The sequence below is a fragment of the Chrysemys picta genome, chromosome 11, assembly GCF_011386835.1.
Source record: "Chrysemys picta bellii isolate R12L10 chromosome 11, ASM1138683v2, whole genome shotgun sequence".
NCBI classification, from domain to species: Eukaryota; Metazoa; Chordata; order Testudines; family Emydidae; genus Chrysemys; species Chrysemys picta.
The window spans coordinates 76,639,334-76,658,019 of NC_088801.1; the positions used below are offsets into that span (position 1 = coordinate 76,639,334).

Consider the following 18,686-nt stretch of genomic DNA (forward strand, 5'->3'; position numbering starts at 1 on the left):
CCCCAGATATCCCTCCCAGGACACACACACGCCCCTCCAGCATCCCCAGGTACCCCTCCCAGGACACACATACACACGCCCCTCCAGCACCCCCCCAGATATCCCTCCCAGGACACACATACACACACCCCTCCAGCACCCCCCAGCTGTACCCCCTCTTCCCCCCCCCCCAGCAGTGTCCTCTTTTGGGGAACTGAAGCATAGTAACCCTGGTCTGTGGGAACCATGGGAGGGAACTACTCTGGGATGTTTCAAGGCACCCCTCCCCATGCCATGTAACAGCTACATAGTACTGACGCTAGGGCCTTGAGAGCAGACTCTGCCCTTCACCTCTGCCGACTGGTGGCTTTTGCCTTTTTTGTTTTCCTCTGTTCCGGTTGCTCCTCTTTGGTTGCTGCCCTGAGGCTTTGCAGGAGGGCGAGTGTCACATAGCCTCCTCCCGCTGCACCCTCACCAGGCTGCTGGGTTTGGGTGCCAGCAGGCCAGACCTGTGTGACCCTGAGCTTCCCATGCTCTGAGTAGGTCATCATAGCCTCTCTGGTGGGGCACAGGCTCTCTGTCTGTAACCCCCTCACAGAAGTGAGACCCTGCGGCCCAGCTGCCCTCCGCCCCCAGGACAAGTGCTGCCCCCCCAAGCCTCGCAGTAGCTTAGCACATAACCCTTTCCCAGAGCTCCAACCTTGGGAGCACTCCAGGTTTTCAGTTCACCTCTTCAGGGACACATGAGAGTGGAAGGAGACAGACATGGAGGCTTTGTAGGGGTTCCCCCAAACCAATCACGCGTTACTTTAGCTAGCACAAGAAATATACAGATCTAGACAAATCCATAAATACCTACACACATTTCCCCGCCTCAGTTTCCTCACCCCTCTTGGAGTGTTTTTGGGCTGGGGTCAGGATCTTCCTGAGGAATCCAGGATCCACCTCCTGCACATGTCTTCTCCTCCAAATAATGGTCTCTCTCGCTCCTGTTTAGCGAGTTTCCGTCTTCCGCAGCTGGTCCTGCAGTTAAACAAGACCCTTCTGCTCCCAAAGCATGCTCCTCTCCTCAGCTGTCCTGCCCAAGCTCCCTGCATGTGAGTCCCTTTGAGTTTCCCTGTAGTCTCAGTCTCAGTGGCTTTCACCTGATCTCTTTGTTCTGCTTCAGGGGAAGTGCCACTGCTCTAAGCCCCAGGCATGCACAGAGACAGAGGTCCCTGGGCTTCAGCCATCCCACTGGCCTAAGGTGCTCCATTGTCCCTGGTTGGGGAGATACATAGGCTGTGCTTACAGCATAGGGGTAACTCCGCTTACACTGAGGCATTCAATGCTACATAATTTCATAACATCAACCAGAATTCCCAAGTTGTTCGCAGACAGCTTTCCCCATAGGCCTGCAGCATTTGATCATAGCCAAACACCCTTGCTGGAGTGCCATTACTAGATAAGGCTGGTAGAACTGTCAGTAACATTGCTGAAAAGGCAGATGTAGCCAGTTGATTTAGTTGGGGTTGGTCCTGCTTTGAGCAGGGGGTTGGACTAGATACCTCCTGAGGTCCCTTCCATCCCTGATCTTCTATGATTCTATAACAAACAAATCTTGGAAGACTGTGTAAGCTAGTGTTAGGCCAGTATTTTAAAAGGGTAAACAGGATGACTTGGGCAACTATAAGCCGGTTAACCTGACATGGATCCCGAGCAAAGTCTGCATCAATAACACATTAAAGGGTGGCAGCATTGTTAACGACAGTATAGGTTTATGGGAAATAGGTCTTGTTAAGTAAACTCGATAATATTCTTGATGAGATTAAATTGACCTTGGGAGGTGCTGTATTCCCCATTACGTGAAGGCTTTAAATCCAGCTGAGACACCTTTCTAAGAGAGAAACTGTAGTTCAGCCAGAAGTGATTGAACTTGATTCGGAAATTACTGGGTGACATTCTCTGGCTTGTGTTATCCAAGAGGTGAGATTAGATGAGCCTTAAAATCTGTGAATGCTTTCCCTGGGGGTGAGGTACTGTCCCACAGCTGCAGTGTCCCGAGTAGCGAATGGAGGGGCTATGTCTGGGATGTAGTGGATTTTCTATCCTTTGAAATCTTTACATCGAGATTCGGCGTCTTTCTAAAAGATAAACTCTAGTTCTACCCTAAGTCATGGCCTGTTATTTAGCAGGTCAGGCCAGAATGGTCCCTTCCAGTCTTAAAATCTGTGATGGAGCCAGGCTAAACAAATTGGGCATCAGACCAGTCACATGGTATCCTGCAAAATTCCCTTTACCTGTGATGGGAAATGACTCTGAATCCTTTCCCCAGGCACCCCCAGACTTAATCACCCCCTAAGGAGCCTAGAGAGGAAAGGTGCACTGGTTCCAAGAGGAGGGCTGCCACTGATTGTGTAATGGTTTATCTGCATTTCTATCACACTTTATCTAACACTTTGTGTCTGCTGATGAGTTTTAAAAAATGTCACTGCATCTTGAACAGGGATCTCTGGAGCAAGTGTGTTTACTGCTCTGGCCTAAGTGCCTTTGAAAGAGTTCGTTTATTTGCGCCTTTCTTGTATCAGAGCTGCCCAGTTTGGACATTTCATTTGAGAGCGAAATTGCTCTTGTGTTTCAAGCGGGGAATCATTCACCTGTACTAGGCAGGAGTTTAAGGATATTTTAAACTTATTTTCCTGGTAACACTAAAAAGGGTAACGCTCATGTTCCTTTATTTTCTTTGTTCCTTTTTCTTTACTTAATTCCTCTTTCCTTGCTCCCTTGCAGCAGTCAGCGCTTTAGGGCCACACTGGCCATGTCTACAACAGTGAGCTGCATCCGTCTGGAAAATGTTGTCCAGCGCTGCTGTACATGCTCAAGCCCTAGGTTAACTCATTGACGGTCTGCTAAATTGAGTGCTACTAACCCTGGGCTTCCACTGCAGTGTACACATACCCCGTGGGAACAGCCCAACCCACCCTGCTCCAGGCTGACTGTAGCGCTGACTCTGATGCCAGGCTTCCACACAGAGCCCCTCGCCTGCAAGCAGAACTAGGAAAAGCCCTGAGAATTGAAGTGATAGGTCAAAATTTTAACACAGATTTCACAATACACCAGAACCAGCATTCTGTTAAAACACAATTTTGCCTTAGTGTAGACAAAGACAGTCATGTTTAGACCCCTGTTAGAACTCGGTGATTGCCAGGAGCCCAGCTAACATTTTTTTAAATACAGCTCGCTCCCATCTAGACTAGGTGCTAAGTCCAGCTTACCAATGTTAAGACATTTTCTCTCATGATGCATTTCCCAGACATGGCCTATGACATGTTATTGTATCTGACCTGGTTATGAACAGTCATTTTACCTGACATGCAGGGGGGAGGGATAGCTCAGTGGTTTGAGCATTGGCCTGCTAAACCCAGGGTTGTGAGTTCAATCCTTGAGGGGGCCTTTTAGGGATCTGGGGCAAAAAACTGTCTGGGGATTGGTCCTGCTTTAAGTAGGGGGTTGGACTAGATGACCTCCTAAGGTCCCTTCCAACCCTGATATTCTATGATTCTATGAACACGGTTTAGCCATCTGAATAGCCTGGGGTGATGGAGGCGTGGAGGCAGTGGGGGCCAGGGGCAATGGGAGGATTGGGGGGCCGGAGGGAGCCATCAGGGACCAGGGGAGATGGGTAGGGGACCAGGAGGAGGCAGCGAGGGCCAGGGTGCCAATATACAAGTCTGCCCAAGGTGCCATTTTCCCTAAGGCCAGCCTGTGGCAGGGCTGGCCTTAAGGATGGCTGACGTGGGCAAGCACCCAGGGTGCCATGGTCAGGGGGGCGCCGTGGTCAAGAGGGTGTTACTGGAGGGTGCCTTGGCAGTCATGAGGAAGTTGCCGGTGGCTGTGGTAGCGAGTGGAGGCACTGCCATTGTGCCCCCCACTATCAGCAGTTATCACTCACCTATGGCTTTATCTCTATTTTTCTTGTATCCATTTCTGACTTGTATGCCCCATGTATTCACTTAAAATCAATCTCACCGTAGTGAATACACTTGTTTTATCTAGTCCTGTTTGAACTGAACTGTCTGGGAGACTGCATTTGGGGTAGCAGGATATGTGCGTATCACTTCTAGTAATTGAATGATGGACTGTATACAAGTTCGTAGGTGCAGAAGAGGGCTGGGCGGTGCAGGACGTACATTTCTGGGGGAAATGTAAGACTGGGGTGTGTTGGGGTCACCCTGCAGTATAACCTAGGCTGGTTGCAGCACCCACAGACATAGCTGGGAGTAATTTAAACATAGCTGGGAGGCTGTGAGCAGTCCGGGACTGGAGGCTACAGCAGCAAAGCTGTGTAAAGGGCCCCCCAAGTCAGGGGACAGGGGACACAGCTACTCACTGGTCTGCATCGTACCCTGCTATGTCACAATGGCACAAGGGGAAGACTTTAGAGAGGAGAAAGAAGCGATGGGGGAGGGGTAGCCCTACAGGAGAGTTCCCTAAGCTCCTTGACAGCTGCACAGCAGTCAGCACCTGTGTTTCTGTATCAGCTACACAGCCCTGGTAGCCACTCCCTGCGGCCCCAGTGCGCCATTCTGCTGAGAGCAGCGCGGTTTGGCTCGGGGCCCTGCTCCACGGGAATGCTGCCGGCTGGCTGAGCCAGGGCTGGTTCGGGAGAGAAACTCCCCTTTATCTCAGGAAAGGGCTGCCTCCCCCGCCATCCCAGCCAGTGAGTTTAGAAATTCTCATCTCATGTTTGTGGTTAGAGCCCCATAAGCCGGCGTTCGGCATGACCTCAGGGCAGGAAGTTACAGGCTTTGGGCGCTGTGGAGGCCCCGGAGCAGAGAGGAACCATTCTGCCACGTGACCCCCTGTGTCCACAACCACAAAGACAAACCCAGCCTCTCCCACCCTGTCAACAGGGCAGGGCCTGGAACTTCTCGGCGGTCTGCTCAGCGCAGGCAGGCGGATGTGGCTTCACTTACAATTCCGCGGCTGCAGAGGGATGTGCTGAGGGCAGGTCTGTGCAAATGGATTTTATTTTCTGTTTTCACAGCTCATGAGTGGCTTCCCCAGCCACAGGGCCCTCCCCCCGGTCGCAGCCCGGGGCACTCTTGGGGCTGCGTCCAGTGGTGGCAGCACCTGATGGCATTGCTGCGTGGAGTGGCTGCTCACACAGCATTTGCAGAAGTGCTCCGGAGCACGCAAGCTGCCAGCAGCATGGCTAGGCCAGGAGGTGCAGGGGGACGTGTGCCGGCAGCAGCCCCTCGTTAGCTGCTCCAGTTTACTCTTGTTTTACACAACACCTTCAGGAAAGGAAGAAGTAGAAAGCCCAGAATAGCCTACACTGGGGGGGTGGCCAAGCTGCCGCTCCTGAGGGGCCCCCCCCAGCTCTTTTACAGTTAAAGTGCAGCCTCCCAAACTGCCATATTCTCCACCTACCAGACTGCGGGGGTCGGGGGGGGAGAGCTCAGGGTTCTGCCTGCAACTCCCAGGCGTTAGCTCCGCACGGAGAGGCAGCTGCAAATGCAGCGGGTGTCCCTGCAGCTCCCAGCCTCTTCCCACGGCTGCAGCTCCCAGCTTGTTGGCACAGCAGTTGCTGTGCAGAGTGGGGACCCTGTGGCAAGTGTCTGAGCAGGGTCAGCAAACCCTGGCAAAAACGTGATCCCGCGTGCCATCCCTGGTGTTGCATCTGGCTTCTTCCCAGCAGGGAGGGGGGCTTGGGGCTTCAGCCCCACGGGGCCTGCCTGCCAGCGCTCGGGGCTTCAGCAGGAGCAGGGCTGAAGTTTGGCCACCCCTGGCCTATAGGGTAGGTGCTGGGAAAGGCCAGAGGAGGTGGAGGGCTGAGAGGGAGTGGGGTCTGGGATGCCTGGGGAAGGGGAGGAGCTGGGAGGGGGGCCAAAAGAGGGGGCGCGTACTGAGCTGAGGTTGCAGGGTCCCATCTAAATCAGCTGGGTCTCCATCTTCTGTTGCCAGCTGGGGAAGGGAGGCTACAGTGTGGGAGGCTGGGAGATGCCCTGACCCTCCTACAGGCTCTGAGGGGACCTTCCGTGACCACGCCGGGCCCAGGCCACCCAGAGGTCCAGGCCCAGTCAGAGCCCACCCTGCCCCGTGGGATGAACTGCCGGGGAGCCAGGTCCTCCATGCGGCACTCGGTGTTGTGGCCAGGGCCGGCTCCAGGCACCAGCTTGGCAAGCTGGTGCTTGGGCGGCCACTCCGGACAGGGGCGGCAGGTCCAGCTATTTGGCGGCAATTCGGCGGACGGTCCCTCACTCCCGCTAGGAGCGAAGGACCTTCCGCCGAATTGCCGCCGCTGATCGCAATCGCGTTTTTTTGTTTGTTTGGTTTTTTTGTGGCTGCTTGGGGCGGCCAAAACCCTGGAGCCGGCCCTGGACGTGGCCACGGGGCCCTTCCAAAGCCGGCCGCTGGCTCTGGGCGCCTAGAGGGCTCCCTAAACGCTCGGGCCGCTGAGCCACAGACCGTAGGGGCTTCCCCCGGGTGAGGCAGCCCCAGATGCTCGGCGCGCAGGAATTCTGCTGGGCAGTGTAGCTGGCGACCTCCTGGCGCCGCAGGGGCATCGGAGAGAGCCAAAGCCGCAGATCCAACTGCTGCATGTGACACACAGCTGGTGCCCTCCCCCTGCCTTCACCCCGTTATACCCTGAGCCTGTGGGTGTGTGGCTCAGCCGTGCTCACTCCCATGGCAGCTCGTCCTGGGGGGCACATCTCTGGAAAGGTGCTGGGCTCAGTTCTGGAGTCTGCATCACTGGGATTCTTCTAGGCCCCCATTGAACTCTGCCACCTCCCACTTCCCCCGTCCAGTCGCTTGACACTCCCCAAGCCCTGTGGGTCTGGCACTCTCCCCAGCCTGCTGTTAGGCCACTCGCCATAGGCTGTCTGGCCCCCATTAGCACATACAGTCCAATTTACATGCACCGAACGTGCACCCTGACCCTCCTACAGGCTCTGAGTCGGAGGGGATCTTCCGTGACTGTGCCAGGGAACCAGGAAACGGGCATGGGCGGCTCTGAGTCCCAGTGGGTGCTCCACCAGTGCCAAACCCCACGTGTGAACTCCCGTGGGAGCCCTCAGATGGCACCCCAATGGCTGCCAGCCACAGCCAGGGCTCTGCCCCTCCTCAGCATTCGCTTACAGAGCAGCAGGACCTCTCAAACTCCAGTCCTGCCCTTCCCGTGCGTCCAGGTGCTGGTGAGGTTCTGTCCCATTCGGCCACAGGTGCCCGTGGGAGGCTCGCTGGGTAGCTTGTGGAGTCTGGCCCTTAGTGCTGGATTTAGATGTGTCACATCCCTGTGTGAAGCCAAGTCAGCTCTGGCTCCCATGCAGAGCAAGAAGGAACTGGGCTGTAGTCCACAGAACACCAGACCATCTCTCCCTCTTTCCATCCCTTCCCCTTCCCCGTGTCTCTTTGCTTCCAAGAGCCGTGCTGACTTACCCCTGCTACATCCTTGCTCAGGGCTGTGCCTAAACCACCGCCAAGGAGTCCAGAAGCGCCTATGGGAGTTAGGAGCACAAGTCTCGCTGACTTTCGGTGGGGCACTTGTGCTCCTGATTCCCTCTGGTGCTTTTGGAAACCCCACCCGCGATCTGGCCCTTCGTGATTCCCGTTTAACTGTTATGCAGAAGTTACTCTGCTGTGTGGCTGAGAAAGTGGTTGGTGAAGGACTCGTGCACAGTTGGGTCTCAGTGAGAGTGTCAGACCCGTTTACACTCCGTTCCCAGAGATCTAACCTGGATTTGGCTTGTTCTGTTCTCTGACTCCTCCATTCGGCCTCCAGCATCCCAGCGGGTGCCGTTATCATTGCAGCGGTGGCCTGGTTCAGTTGCAGCCGTTTCACACATGATCCCCAGGGTCAGGGACTCCTCCGGGCAGCTCTCCTGGTGGGCTCTGAGCCCTGAAACGTCATTGTGGTGCTTTTCATCTTGCAGGTGATGACCCGTTATTGCTGCCTCGTGCTGGCTGGGGCTGGGCTGCTGCTGGCGACAACAGGTGAGCTAGTACTTGTCTCCGCTGCTTTGTTTGCAGGCAAAGTAACCCCCGAGGCGTGTTACGCAGTTAGTAACACAAAGGCAGAGGAAAAAGACCCCCCAAGACATAGCTTTCCAGGGAAGCATTTAGTTACCATGACAGTCGGGTCAGCACTTTGCATCCTACACATTGCTGTGGGCTCTTACTCAGCTGATGTGCCCTGGCACAGCCGGGAGCTCAGCGCCTCCCAGTGAAGGGCAAACCAATTCACAAAGACCTCTCGCTGTCTCTCTGTTTGGAGGGACCTCACATGGGCTGATGATATCCAGGAATCTGATGAATTGCAGAGACGTGCATTAATTACCTTTAACGTACACCTTTGCCAGTCTCCTCTGCCCAGTCTCCTTCTGCTGAGGCTATATGTAACATTGCAAACCACCGGGAGGCTCTCAAGCAGCTGTCATGTAAAAAGAATGAATACCCTGCGACAGAACCTGTTCCTTCTCCCAAATGATCTCTGCCCAAGGCTCGGGATGGACAATGCCCACCGCTGAACCAGTGACTCATTTACATGCCAATATCACATGAACCTTCAGGGCTAGAATCTGTAGGCTCTTGTTTCTAGCCCTGGCAGATGACAAGATCTCAGATCTTAGAGCTGTGACTCCATGATTAGAAAGGAGCTATTTTAGATCATTTTCAGAGGTTTCCAAAACATAGTCATTATAATTTTTCTCTTCGTCTGAGGCCAGTGCAGTTGGACTCTCGGTAACAGCATGAGGCTGGACTTCTGGAGAAGGGAAATAGAGCCAATTAAAATAACTTTAGTAAAATTTAAGTATCAAAAGCTTCCTTTTGAGCATCTTGCACAAACAGAATTCGTGACTGTGTGACGTGGACCTCAGGCTGAACTGGTACTTGTTCGAGATGACCTGCCAACTCAGTTGCGGCTTTGCCACTCATGAGTCTTGTGCCCATCCAGTATGCATGGATGTGAAATGGGGTAGACGGAAATATTCAAAATATTATAATGCCATTATACAAATCAATGAAACGGCCTCACCTGGAACAGTTTGTTCAGTTCTGGGAACCCCACCTCAGAAATGGGATATCAGAATTAGAGACGATTCAGAGACAGGTATTGAGAATGATTAGAGCAGCGGTTCTCAAACTGTGGGTCGGGACTCCAAAGTGGGTTGCGACCCCATTTTAATGGGGTCGCCAGGGCTGGCTTAGACTTGCTGGGGCCAGGGCTGAAGCCCGAGCCCACTGCCTGGGTGGTGGGGATCAGGTGACAAGCTCCCCACCTGGGGCTGAAGCCCTGGGGCTTTGGCCCTCTGCCTGGGGCAATGGGGCTCAGGCTTTGGCCCAACCCAGGGCAGCGGGGCTGGGGCGGGCTCAGGCTTCGGTCTCCCTTCCTGGGGTCATGTAGTCATTTTTGTTGTCAGAAGGGGGTCGCGGGGCAATGAAGTTTGACAGCCCCTGGATTGAGTCATAGAAAGGCATCCAGGTGAAAAGAAATTGAAAAGGCTGAGCTTGTTCAGTTTAGAGAGGAGATTAATAAGAAAGCCCCATTAATAGAGGCTCAATTTAAATATACACCCCAATTTTAAAAACATAGTAAGAGAACTAAAAAAGTGCCACCGTGGCTAAACAACAAAGTAAAAGAAGCAGTGAGAGGCAAAAAGGCATCCTTTAAAAAGTGGAAGTTAAATCCTAATGAGGAAAATAGAAAGGAGCATAAACTCTGGCAAATGAAGTGTAAAAATATAATTAGGAAAGCCAAAAAAGAATGTGAGGAACAGCTAGCCAAAGACTCCAAAAGGAATAGCAAAAAATGTCATAAGGACATCAGAAGCAGGAAGCCTGTTAAACAACCAGTGGGGCCACTGGACGACCGAGATGCTAAAGGAGCACACAAAGCCGATAAGGCCATTGCAGAGAAACTAAATGAATTCTTTGCATTGGTCTGTACCGCTGAGGATATGAGGGAGATTCTCAATCCTGAGCCATTCTTTTTAGGTGACAAATCTGAGGAACTGTCCCAGATTGAGGTGTTATTAGAGGAGGTTTGGGTCCAAATTGATAAACTAAACAGTAATAAGTCACCAGGACCAGATCCTATTCACCGAAGAATTCTGAAGGAACTCAAATATGGAATTGCAGAAGTACTAACTGTAGTCTGTAACCTATCATTTAAATCAGCTACTGTACCAAATGACTGGAGGATAGCTAATGTGATGCTAATGATCATGTGATGCTAATGTGATGCCAGAGGAGACCCCAGCAATTACAGGCCAGTAAGCCTGACTTCGGTACCGGGCAAACTGGTTGAAACTATAGGAAAGAACAAAATTGTAAGACACATAGATGAACATAATTTGTTGGGGAAGAGTCAACATGGTTTTTGTAAAGGCAAATCATGCCTCACCACTCTACTAGAATTCTGTGAGGGGGTCAACAAGCATGTGGACAAGGGGGATCCAGTGGATATAGTGTATTTAGATTTTCAGAAAGCCTTTGACAAGGTCCCTCACCAAAGGCTCTTAAGCAAAGTAAGCTGTCACGGGATAAGAGGGAAGGTTCTCTCATGGATTGGTAACTGGTTAAAAGACAGGAAACAAAGGGTAGGAATAAATGGTCAGTTTTCAGAATGGAGAGAGGTAAATAGTGGGGTCCCCCAGGGATCTGTACTGGGCTCAGTCCTACTTAACATATTCATAAATGATCTGGGGAAAGGGGTAAACAGTGAGGTGGCAAAATTTGCAGATGATACAAAACTACTCAAGATAGTTAAGTCCCAGGCAGACTGCGAAGAGCCAAAAGGATCTCACTAAACTGGGTGACTGGGCAACAAATTGGAAGATGAAATTCAGTGTTGATCAATGCAAAGTAATGCACATTGGAAAACATAATCCCAACTCTACAGATAAAATGATGGGGTCTAAATTAGCTGTTACCACTCAAGAAAGAGATCTTGGTGTCATTGTGGATAGTTCTCTGAAAACATCCACTCAATGTGCAGCGGCAGTCAAAAAAGGGAACAGAATGTTGGGAATCATTAAGAAAGGGATAGATAATAAGACAGAAAATATCATATTGCCTCTATATAAAGCCATGGAACGCAGGCCAGATCTACACAAAAACTGGTACCACTTTAACTGAGGGTATTTTTAAACTGCTTTCATTACACCAGCCCCAGTTTGTGTGTAGACACCCTTACTTCGGTTTAGCCTAATCAGGTATGAACCTAAACTAGAGTAAGCCACTCTGAGATGGAAATAAGAGAGCCCTCCTCCAGAAGTGCAGCCCTTTTGCTGAGTGTTGAGTGTGAGGAGTTTCAATACAGGGTTTCTGTTTGATCTGTAAAATCACCCTAGTGGTATGTCCACTTGGACGTCCCACTGCCAAGCCACACTGTGGCTCGCAAGGGGCCTGTCAGGACTGGTTCCTCTCCCGATCTCATGCCTGGCTTCAGCGGAACTGCTGTTCTATCGTTGGCCATGTGGGCTCAGGGCAGTGTGCGTGGTCTGGGTGAAGAGTTTATCTAGATGGAGTTACTAGGGCTGGTGCACACCAGGGGTGGCGGTGGGCTGTCCCCAGGGGTTGGGCCTCTCCCTCCTGGGCCAGCCGAGCTCCCGTCACGCTTCTTCCCCACCCCTCTCTGTTACAGCTCTTGCCCTGGAATGCCCCAAAATCAAAGTGAGCACCTGTCAGGACTGCATCCAGTCTGGCCCCGGCTGTGCTTGGTGCAAGAAACTGGTAGGTCTGCATTTTTTTTTCATTGCACCAGCTCTCAGCTTCTGTGCTGGCCTCCCAGCCGCCCCACACACACCTGCAACGGTGCTTGGGCACACTCACTCCTCCACAGAAGTCACCCTGCTCTTGGGAGGGGAGGCTGTGCCAAGGGGTCCCCAGGAAGATCTCCCACTGTCCCAGACTGAGGCAGAGGGAGTCTCCATCGGAGCTCCATGAGCCCAGGAGATGTTCCTGGGAGTGTCTGTCTCCCATTGCTGTTCCAGGGGGAGATGGACACTCCCAGGAATGTCTCCTGGGCTCTGGGAGCTCCGATGGAGGCATCCCCCCAGGCCCCGCAGACTCCCTGCAGCTGGTGATCTGGGCCCTTGCTGACCTCTCACCATGGGGAGATGAAGGGTTAATGCAGAACGCAAGGAGGTTTATTTCCTGGGAGGGGGGATGGAGCCCATGGCTGAGGGAGTGCAGGAAGAGTGCAAGATGGGCAGGGGCGGCGGGGAGCCGGAAGATGAGATGGTCACATTGTCTGAGAAAGGATGTTCCCTGTTTCCTTGATGAGTGAGTTCCTCCATCTTGATGGCCAGGCCAGTAGTTAACTACCAAACCCTGCAGCTCCAGAGCTGTGCTTGTGGGTGTGGGAGGGAGGGGGGGGAGGGGAGCTGGGGGCGGGAGCTGGGAGGGTCTGGTGGCAGTAGGCTCTGTAATCTTTTCTGTGCCCCCTGTTCCCAGCTGTCCGAATGACTCGCTTGGGCAGGTCTCTGAACTAACATGGCTTGTGCTCAGCCAGGATTTTCCTTTCTTCCCCCTTTGGTTTTGCAACGCACAGAAATTCACCAAAGCGGGCGAGCCAGACTCCATTCGTTGTGACACCAAAGAGCAGCTGCAGCAGAGGGGATGTGACGCAAATGACATCGTGTTCCCAGAAAGCGATGTCATCCCATTAAAGAACGCCCTTCTGGAGGACAAGACCCAGCTGGCTCCCCAGAGAGTGCGCCTGATGTTAAGACAAGGTACAGTTTGCTGGGAAGCTGGGTCTGACCGCGGGGTGGGAGCGATGCCGTGTGGAGGAAAGCACAGGCGCACAGCCATTGATCAGCATGGGACCGGTTCAGGCCCAGAATGTGTCCGGGTTCCTCTTTTTCTGCAGTGTGTTTAAATCACAGGCGGGTGCTTCGTTCGAGTGTGGAAACGGGCGCATGAGAAAAATCCTTGTGCCAGCTGAGACAAGCACTGTGGGCGGGAGGTGGGGTTACGGTTGGAAATTAGAGCTGAGGACCGTGCGATGCTCTGGTAGCAGCAGCCAGGCCAGGATTTCACCTCTCCAGGCGCCGCAGGCTCACTGCAGCCAGGCGTGCTTGCAGAAAACAGGTACAAATTCACTGGCAAGGTGAGTCAAGTGCAGAGTTGAGGCAGCTCCCCCACAACAGTGTGGGGGACAGAAGGCAGACCCAAAGGGTGGGGAAGCAGAAAGGCCATGACCCGGGAAGGAATGTCAGTGTCTCCAGACCAAGCAGACAGTCCTGTTGACAAGCACCAGGGATGCTCCGCAAAGGTGCAGTTCCGCGCTCTCCCCAGCACCACACAGCCGTGACTCTGCCCCCTTGGCCTGCCAGCACCCCCTTATCCTGGTTCATTGTGAGTGAGCAATAGTTGCCCAAACATGCAGAACAGTAACTAGGAATTGCCCTGATGCCTCGTTAACTGTGACTTTGCTTCTGGAGAGGAGGAGGAAGAGTAGCTCAGTATGCCCTGTGTGATCCCTGTCAGCCAGCAGCAAGGATCAGCTAACGTAGAAATGCTGTGGGGCTGTAGGAACACGAGTCCTGGCTAGAGCTGTGGGGGGTTCCAAGAAAATGGCCTCTTGTGTTTGGCAGGAGTAAAATCCTGTGATAAGCCCAGTTCCTAGAGTGGTCCCAATGGGGCAGAGTTAAGGCCGCGGGCTGGTGGCGTGTGGCAAGCAGCACCTTAACTCTGCATTCCCTGTGGTTCATAAGTTTGTGGTGAGTTTTCTCTTGTCACAGTAACTTTCTTTACAGGGCTGTGTGGAGAGGAGTTTGGGGCTTTCAGTCTGAAAAGACACAGGGGCCACAAGGCCCTGTTGTGTGACACTGACCTTATCTCCACCTTAACGCAGTTCGTTGTACATGAATTTCCTTTGTTTTCCAAATATGTGAAAGAACCCAGCTGGCGAAGGGCCCAGCCATCTCCCTAGCATCAAAGCAGAGGTACTCTCTCCTGGCTGGGACAGAGCCTCTTTACAGACAGTGTTAGCCATTGCTGTAGGTCTCAAAGAGTCAGACCAACCAACAGTGCTCCTGGAGAGCGCCTGCAAACACAACAGCCTTCAGAGCCACTGTCTCGTCCAAGGGATGAGCCTCATCACCACTGACAATTGCACTATATACGGAGGTTTTTTAGGAGCTGATGAATAATGAATAGGTGTTACAAGCATGTTACAAGCATGCCTAGTATGTGTTACAGATGGTTGTAAGCATATGAGTAGAACTGGGCAAAAAAAAAATTGGCTGAAACTTGTTGCTAGTGAAAACTGCAGATTCGGGTTAACTGAAACATTAGGCAGCTTCGTGTCAATTTTTTTAAATTGTTTCAGTCCAAATAAAACCTAAAAAATATTCCAAAAAATGGAACTGCTTTGTTTTGAAAATGTTGAAATGAAACATTTAGATTGTTGGATTTGAAACAACTTTTCATTTTGAAATTGCCTTCAATTTTATAAAGGCAGGAACATGTCGCTTTCGATGAAATTTCATTTCAGAAAAAATGGAAGCGTTTCAATAAGGTCGAAATGTTCCGTTTCACAACAAAATGTTTCAATTTTTCATTTCAAAATGAGTTTCCATTTAGAAAGGTATATTCTTGTATTATATTATACCAACTACTATACCAGCTATTGAACCATGACCAGTTATTGTATTTGATAATTTAAAAATAATTTTTAAACCCTAATTTTAAAATATTATAAGAACAGAATAAAAACTAATATAAAATAAATATAAAGTCAAAATCAAAATGAAATGTTTTGTTTAACCCCCCCCCCCCTTTGTTTTTATTTTGTTGGGCAGGACATTTTGAAATTTCAACTTTTCATTCCTATTTGGAGAGTTTTTTCCCCTAAATGGTGGAATTTCCCCTGGAATGAATAATTCAAGTTTTGACCAGCTGTAGTTGCCTTTACCATAACAATAATTACTATCGTAGTGCCTAGAGCCCCCGTCATGGAGCGGGACCTCACTGTGCTAGGTGCAGGGATATACACACAATAAAAGGACAGTTACTGCTCTGAAGATCTTACGCTGTAAATATCAGAGAAGATCCAACAGATGGAGACAGACCTGGGAGGACAAGGAAACAATGAGATGCATTGGTCAGCAGGACAGGTGCACCAGCAGCCTCACCAGGGTCCGAGGAGATGGAGGCGGCCGCCATGATGGTGACGCTCACGCCTTTCTCTTCTCCTGTCCTTCAGTGATCCACTATTGTGGTTGTGACAGCTCAATTCTCCCCTCCACCCCCCGAATTTTGTCTTTCAAGGACCCCAAAGGGAGTGATGGGTGGAATAGCCCATCCTCTCATTATTTTTCTGACACCTTGATTTTGGTGCACTGATTTCAGGTCCCACAGTCCTTGAGTCAGACCAGGAGGCTTTTTGTTTGGATTAATTCAGTCTGTCTGTCTCTCCCTTTTGCACCTTTTCTCATCAACATTTGTTGTTGTCGGTTACTGCGATATTTTATGAACTTTCACTCACTTCTCATAAAAAGAACAGGAGTACTTGTGGCACCTTAGAGACTAACAAATTTATTAAAGCATAAGCTTTCGTGGGCTACAGCCCACTTCTTCGGATGCACTTCTCATAGTTGAGCTCACAATGGGGGTAAATTGGTAGGCCAAGTTATTACAACAGGGAAATGGCCAAAATGATGGGCTAGGAGAATTATCTTTGTAGCTGCATTCTGAACGGCTGTGAGCAGAGCAAGATGGCATTTGTGAAGGCCAGAGAAAAGGATTTTGCAGTAATTGAGATGTGCGAGGCAGAGAACCTGCAGGAGAGTTTTAGCTGTGTGGATGGAGAGGAAAGGCCAGATCTTACGGATGGTATTCATAGATTCCAAAACCAGAAGGGACCATTGTGATCATCTAGTCTGGCCTCCTGGATAGCACAGGCCAGAGACCTGCCCCACAATAACTCCAAGAGCAGATCTGTTAGAAAAACACCCACTCTTGATTTAAGAATTGTCACTGTCGTGCAGTGGAGCAGGCGATAACCCACTAGGATCCTTGGTAAATCTTTCCAACGGTTCATTGCTTTCACTGTTTAAAATTTACCCCTTATTTCCAGTCTGAATTTGTCTAGCTTCAGCTTCCAGCCATTGGATCATGTTACAGCTTTCTCTGCCTTCAGAAGCTCACTCGTAAATATTCATTCCCCATGCAGATACGTATAGACTGTGATTAAGTCGCTCCTTAATCTTCATTTTACACTAAATAGATTGAGTCTATCACTATAAGGCAGCTTTTCTAATCCTTTCATGGTTCTCATGGCTCTTCTCTGACCCCTCTCCAATTCTACAACTTCCTTCCTGAATTGTGGGCACCAGAACTGGACACAGTGTTCCACAGCTGTCACGTGATTCCACTGAGCCGTTTCCATGCTCTGTCTCTCCCCTGGCAGGTCTGCCGGCTAAGTTCAATGTGACCTTCCGCCGTGCCCTAGGCTACCCTATCGACCTCTACTATCTGATGGATCTCTCCTACTCCATGCATGATGACCTGGAGAAAGTGAAGAAGCTGGGAGGAAACCTGCTCGCAGCTCTGAACAACATGACCGGCTCCGGCCAGATCGGTGAGTGGTTCTCTGGGCACTCGCACTCTCTTGGCAGCATTGAGGAGCCACTAGCTAAATCCAGTTCTAACAAGAACATAGGAAGACGCACGGCACAGCAGAGAATATGGCCACCCGGCCAGCCTGCAGTAGCCAGGCCGGAAGAGACATCAGGGCTGCGGGAGGAGGTGTCCAGTAAGCGCACAGGGATAATGCATACGGGGATCACCCCCTTGCTCTGCCCAGCCTCTCTATGGAGAGCACTGCGCTCTGCTCAGGCACACGTCCGCGGAGGGGAAGGGGGCCCATAGCTGCAGCCAAGAGAAGTATTGGTTCCATATGTGCTTGATTCAGATGCTGCCGCTATGTTCAGGTTTGGTTCTGCTCGCTGATATCACTAGCAAAACTCTCTCTGGCGGCCAGGGGCACAAGCAAGGAGCCTATTGACTGCAGGCTCTCAGACCCCACAGGTTTCACTTAAAACCAGCCTGGAATGTCCGACCCATTTGGATCTCTGGCAGCAAAGAAAACAGGCTGAATGGGGAAGGAACTGGGGGCGGCCAGCCGGAGACAGCAGCCCTGGGGGAAATGTGGCCCACCCAGAGCCCTCTGTAGGGGAAAGACAGCTGGGGGCAGGGTCCATCAGAGAGGGAGAGGGAGCCACCAAGGGAGGGGAGAGCAGGACAGAGGGACCAGTGACATCCAAGGCAGGAGGAAGGGAGAATGGGGGTCAGGAACCACAGCGGGAGGGGAGAGGCAGCAGCCACCAGTGGGCCATGAGGAGATTCCCACTCCACTGCTTGACTGTGTCCCCAGAGGTGGATTAAGCTTTTGTCCTGGGCCCTGGGCCAGAGCAAGTGAGGGCCTCTCCCTACCCCTTCCGCCTGAAGTCCCCCCGCCCCTCTCTGTGCTCTTGCTGGGGAAAGGGGGTTGGGGCGCAGAGACACCTCTCGTTTGCCCTGCGCTGGTTACTTGCACCTTCCGCCCACGCCCCATAGCATTGTGACCCCTGGGTTTAGTACCTCCCCACAGCTGCACTCGCCAAGCCGCTGGCCGTGGCTGTTTGAGGGATGTGGTACTGGGCACTGCTCCCTAATGCTGCGTCCCCCTGTGCATCCCAGGCTTCGGCTCCTTTGTGGACAAGACGGTGCTGCCTTTCGTGAACACACACCCCGAGAAGCTGAAGAACCCCTGCCCAAACAAGGACACCAACTGCCAGCCGCCATTCGCTTTCAAGCACGTCCTCTCCCTCACTGCAAATGCCAACATGTTTGAGACGGAGGTCCAGAAGCAGTTCATCTCGGGGAACCTCGATGCCCCCGAGGGGGGGCTGGACGCCATGATGCAGGTGGCGGTCTGCGGGGTAAGTCCAGTCGCCATCACCTAGCTTAAGCTGGCTGCCAGGTGGGGATGACTCAGAGCCAGAGCATGTGTGGCCAGACGGTGAGGGGCCTAACGCCAGGCCAAAGGGACCATGCGAATGACTGAAGGGTTAGACACCAGGCCTCCTAGCTAGTTATCTCAACCCAGAGAGGTTGGGGGGTGACTTGACCCCAGTCTGTAAGGAACAGATATTTGATCATTGGCTGTTCAGTTGAGCTGAGCGGTCTAACACAGCCCCACAGTATGTCTGTATATTTCCTTGCATTGTTCTTACTCCCCAGCTGTTTCCAGGGAACTTGCATGCTAATGTCCTGTCTCTTTGTGGTATGAACACAGAGTCTCTCTTTCGTTAGGACGTGATACTCCATATTCCTGAGGTGGCCTGGGCTCTCCCCTTCTTGGGCTCTCTCTGACCCTGTTGGGGTAGTTCAGGCCTTACCAATCCACTGCAGTAAAGTCCCATCCTTTCTGTTCTCAGCGCACGATTGGCTGGCGCAACGTCACTCGTCTGCTGGTGTACGCCACGGATGACGGTTTCCATTTTGCTGGGGATGGTAAACTCGGAGCCATTCTGACCCCTAATGACGGTCTATGCCACCTGGAAGACAATAGCTACAAAAAGAGCAACGAGTTTGTAAGTGTCCTTAGCAGCATTTGGCTCTCACTCACCCTGGCTTCCCCAGTGAGCAGCCACTTTGCGGACTAGCTGGAGCCACTTCCCCTCCAACACTTGACCCCCTTCCCATCCTTGGCTGCTCCCCTGGTACAT

General features: G+C 51.9%; 1 protein-coding gene across 5 annotated transcripts in view; it reads left to right on the plus strand.

Moving 5' to 3' along the window:
• The window catches only part of ITGB2 (integrin subunit beta 2), a 54,980-nt gene that overhangs the window by 19,342 nt on the left and 16,952 nt on the right, over positions 1-18,686 (plus strand). For 3 of the 5 annotated variants that reach the window (XM_008175332.4, XM_024111786.3, XM_024111785.3), the window contains 6 exons: positions 7,896-7,956; positions 11,609-11,697; positions 12,518-12,701; positions 16,385-16,555; positions 17,656-17,897; positions 18,396-18,551. In XM_008175332.4, the coding sequence (XP_008173554.2) occupies positions 7,896-7,956; positions 11,609-11,697; positions 12,518-12,701; positions 16,385-16,555; positions 17,656-17,897; positions 18,396-18,551 (903 nt within the window). Of the gene's footprint in view, positions 1-4,832; positions 4,970-5,737; positions 5,759-7,895; positions 7,957-11,608; positions 11,698-12,517; positions 12,702-16,384; positions 16,556-17,655; positions 17,898-18,395; positions 18,552-18,686 lie in introns of those variants that run through there. The other 2 variants (XM_024111787.3, XM_065562241.1) reach the window with 2 other exon arrangements.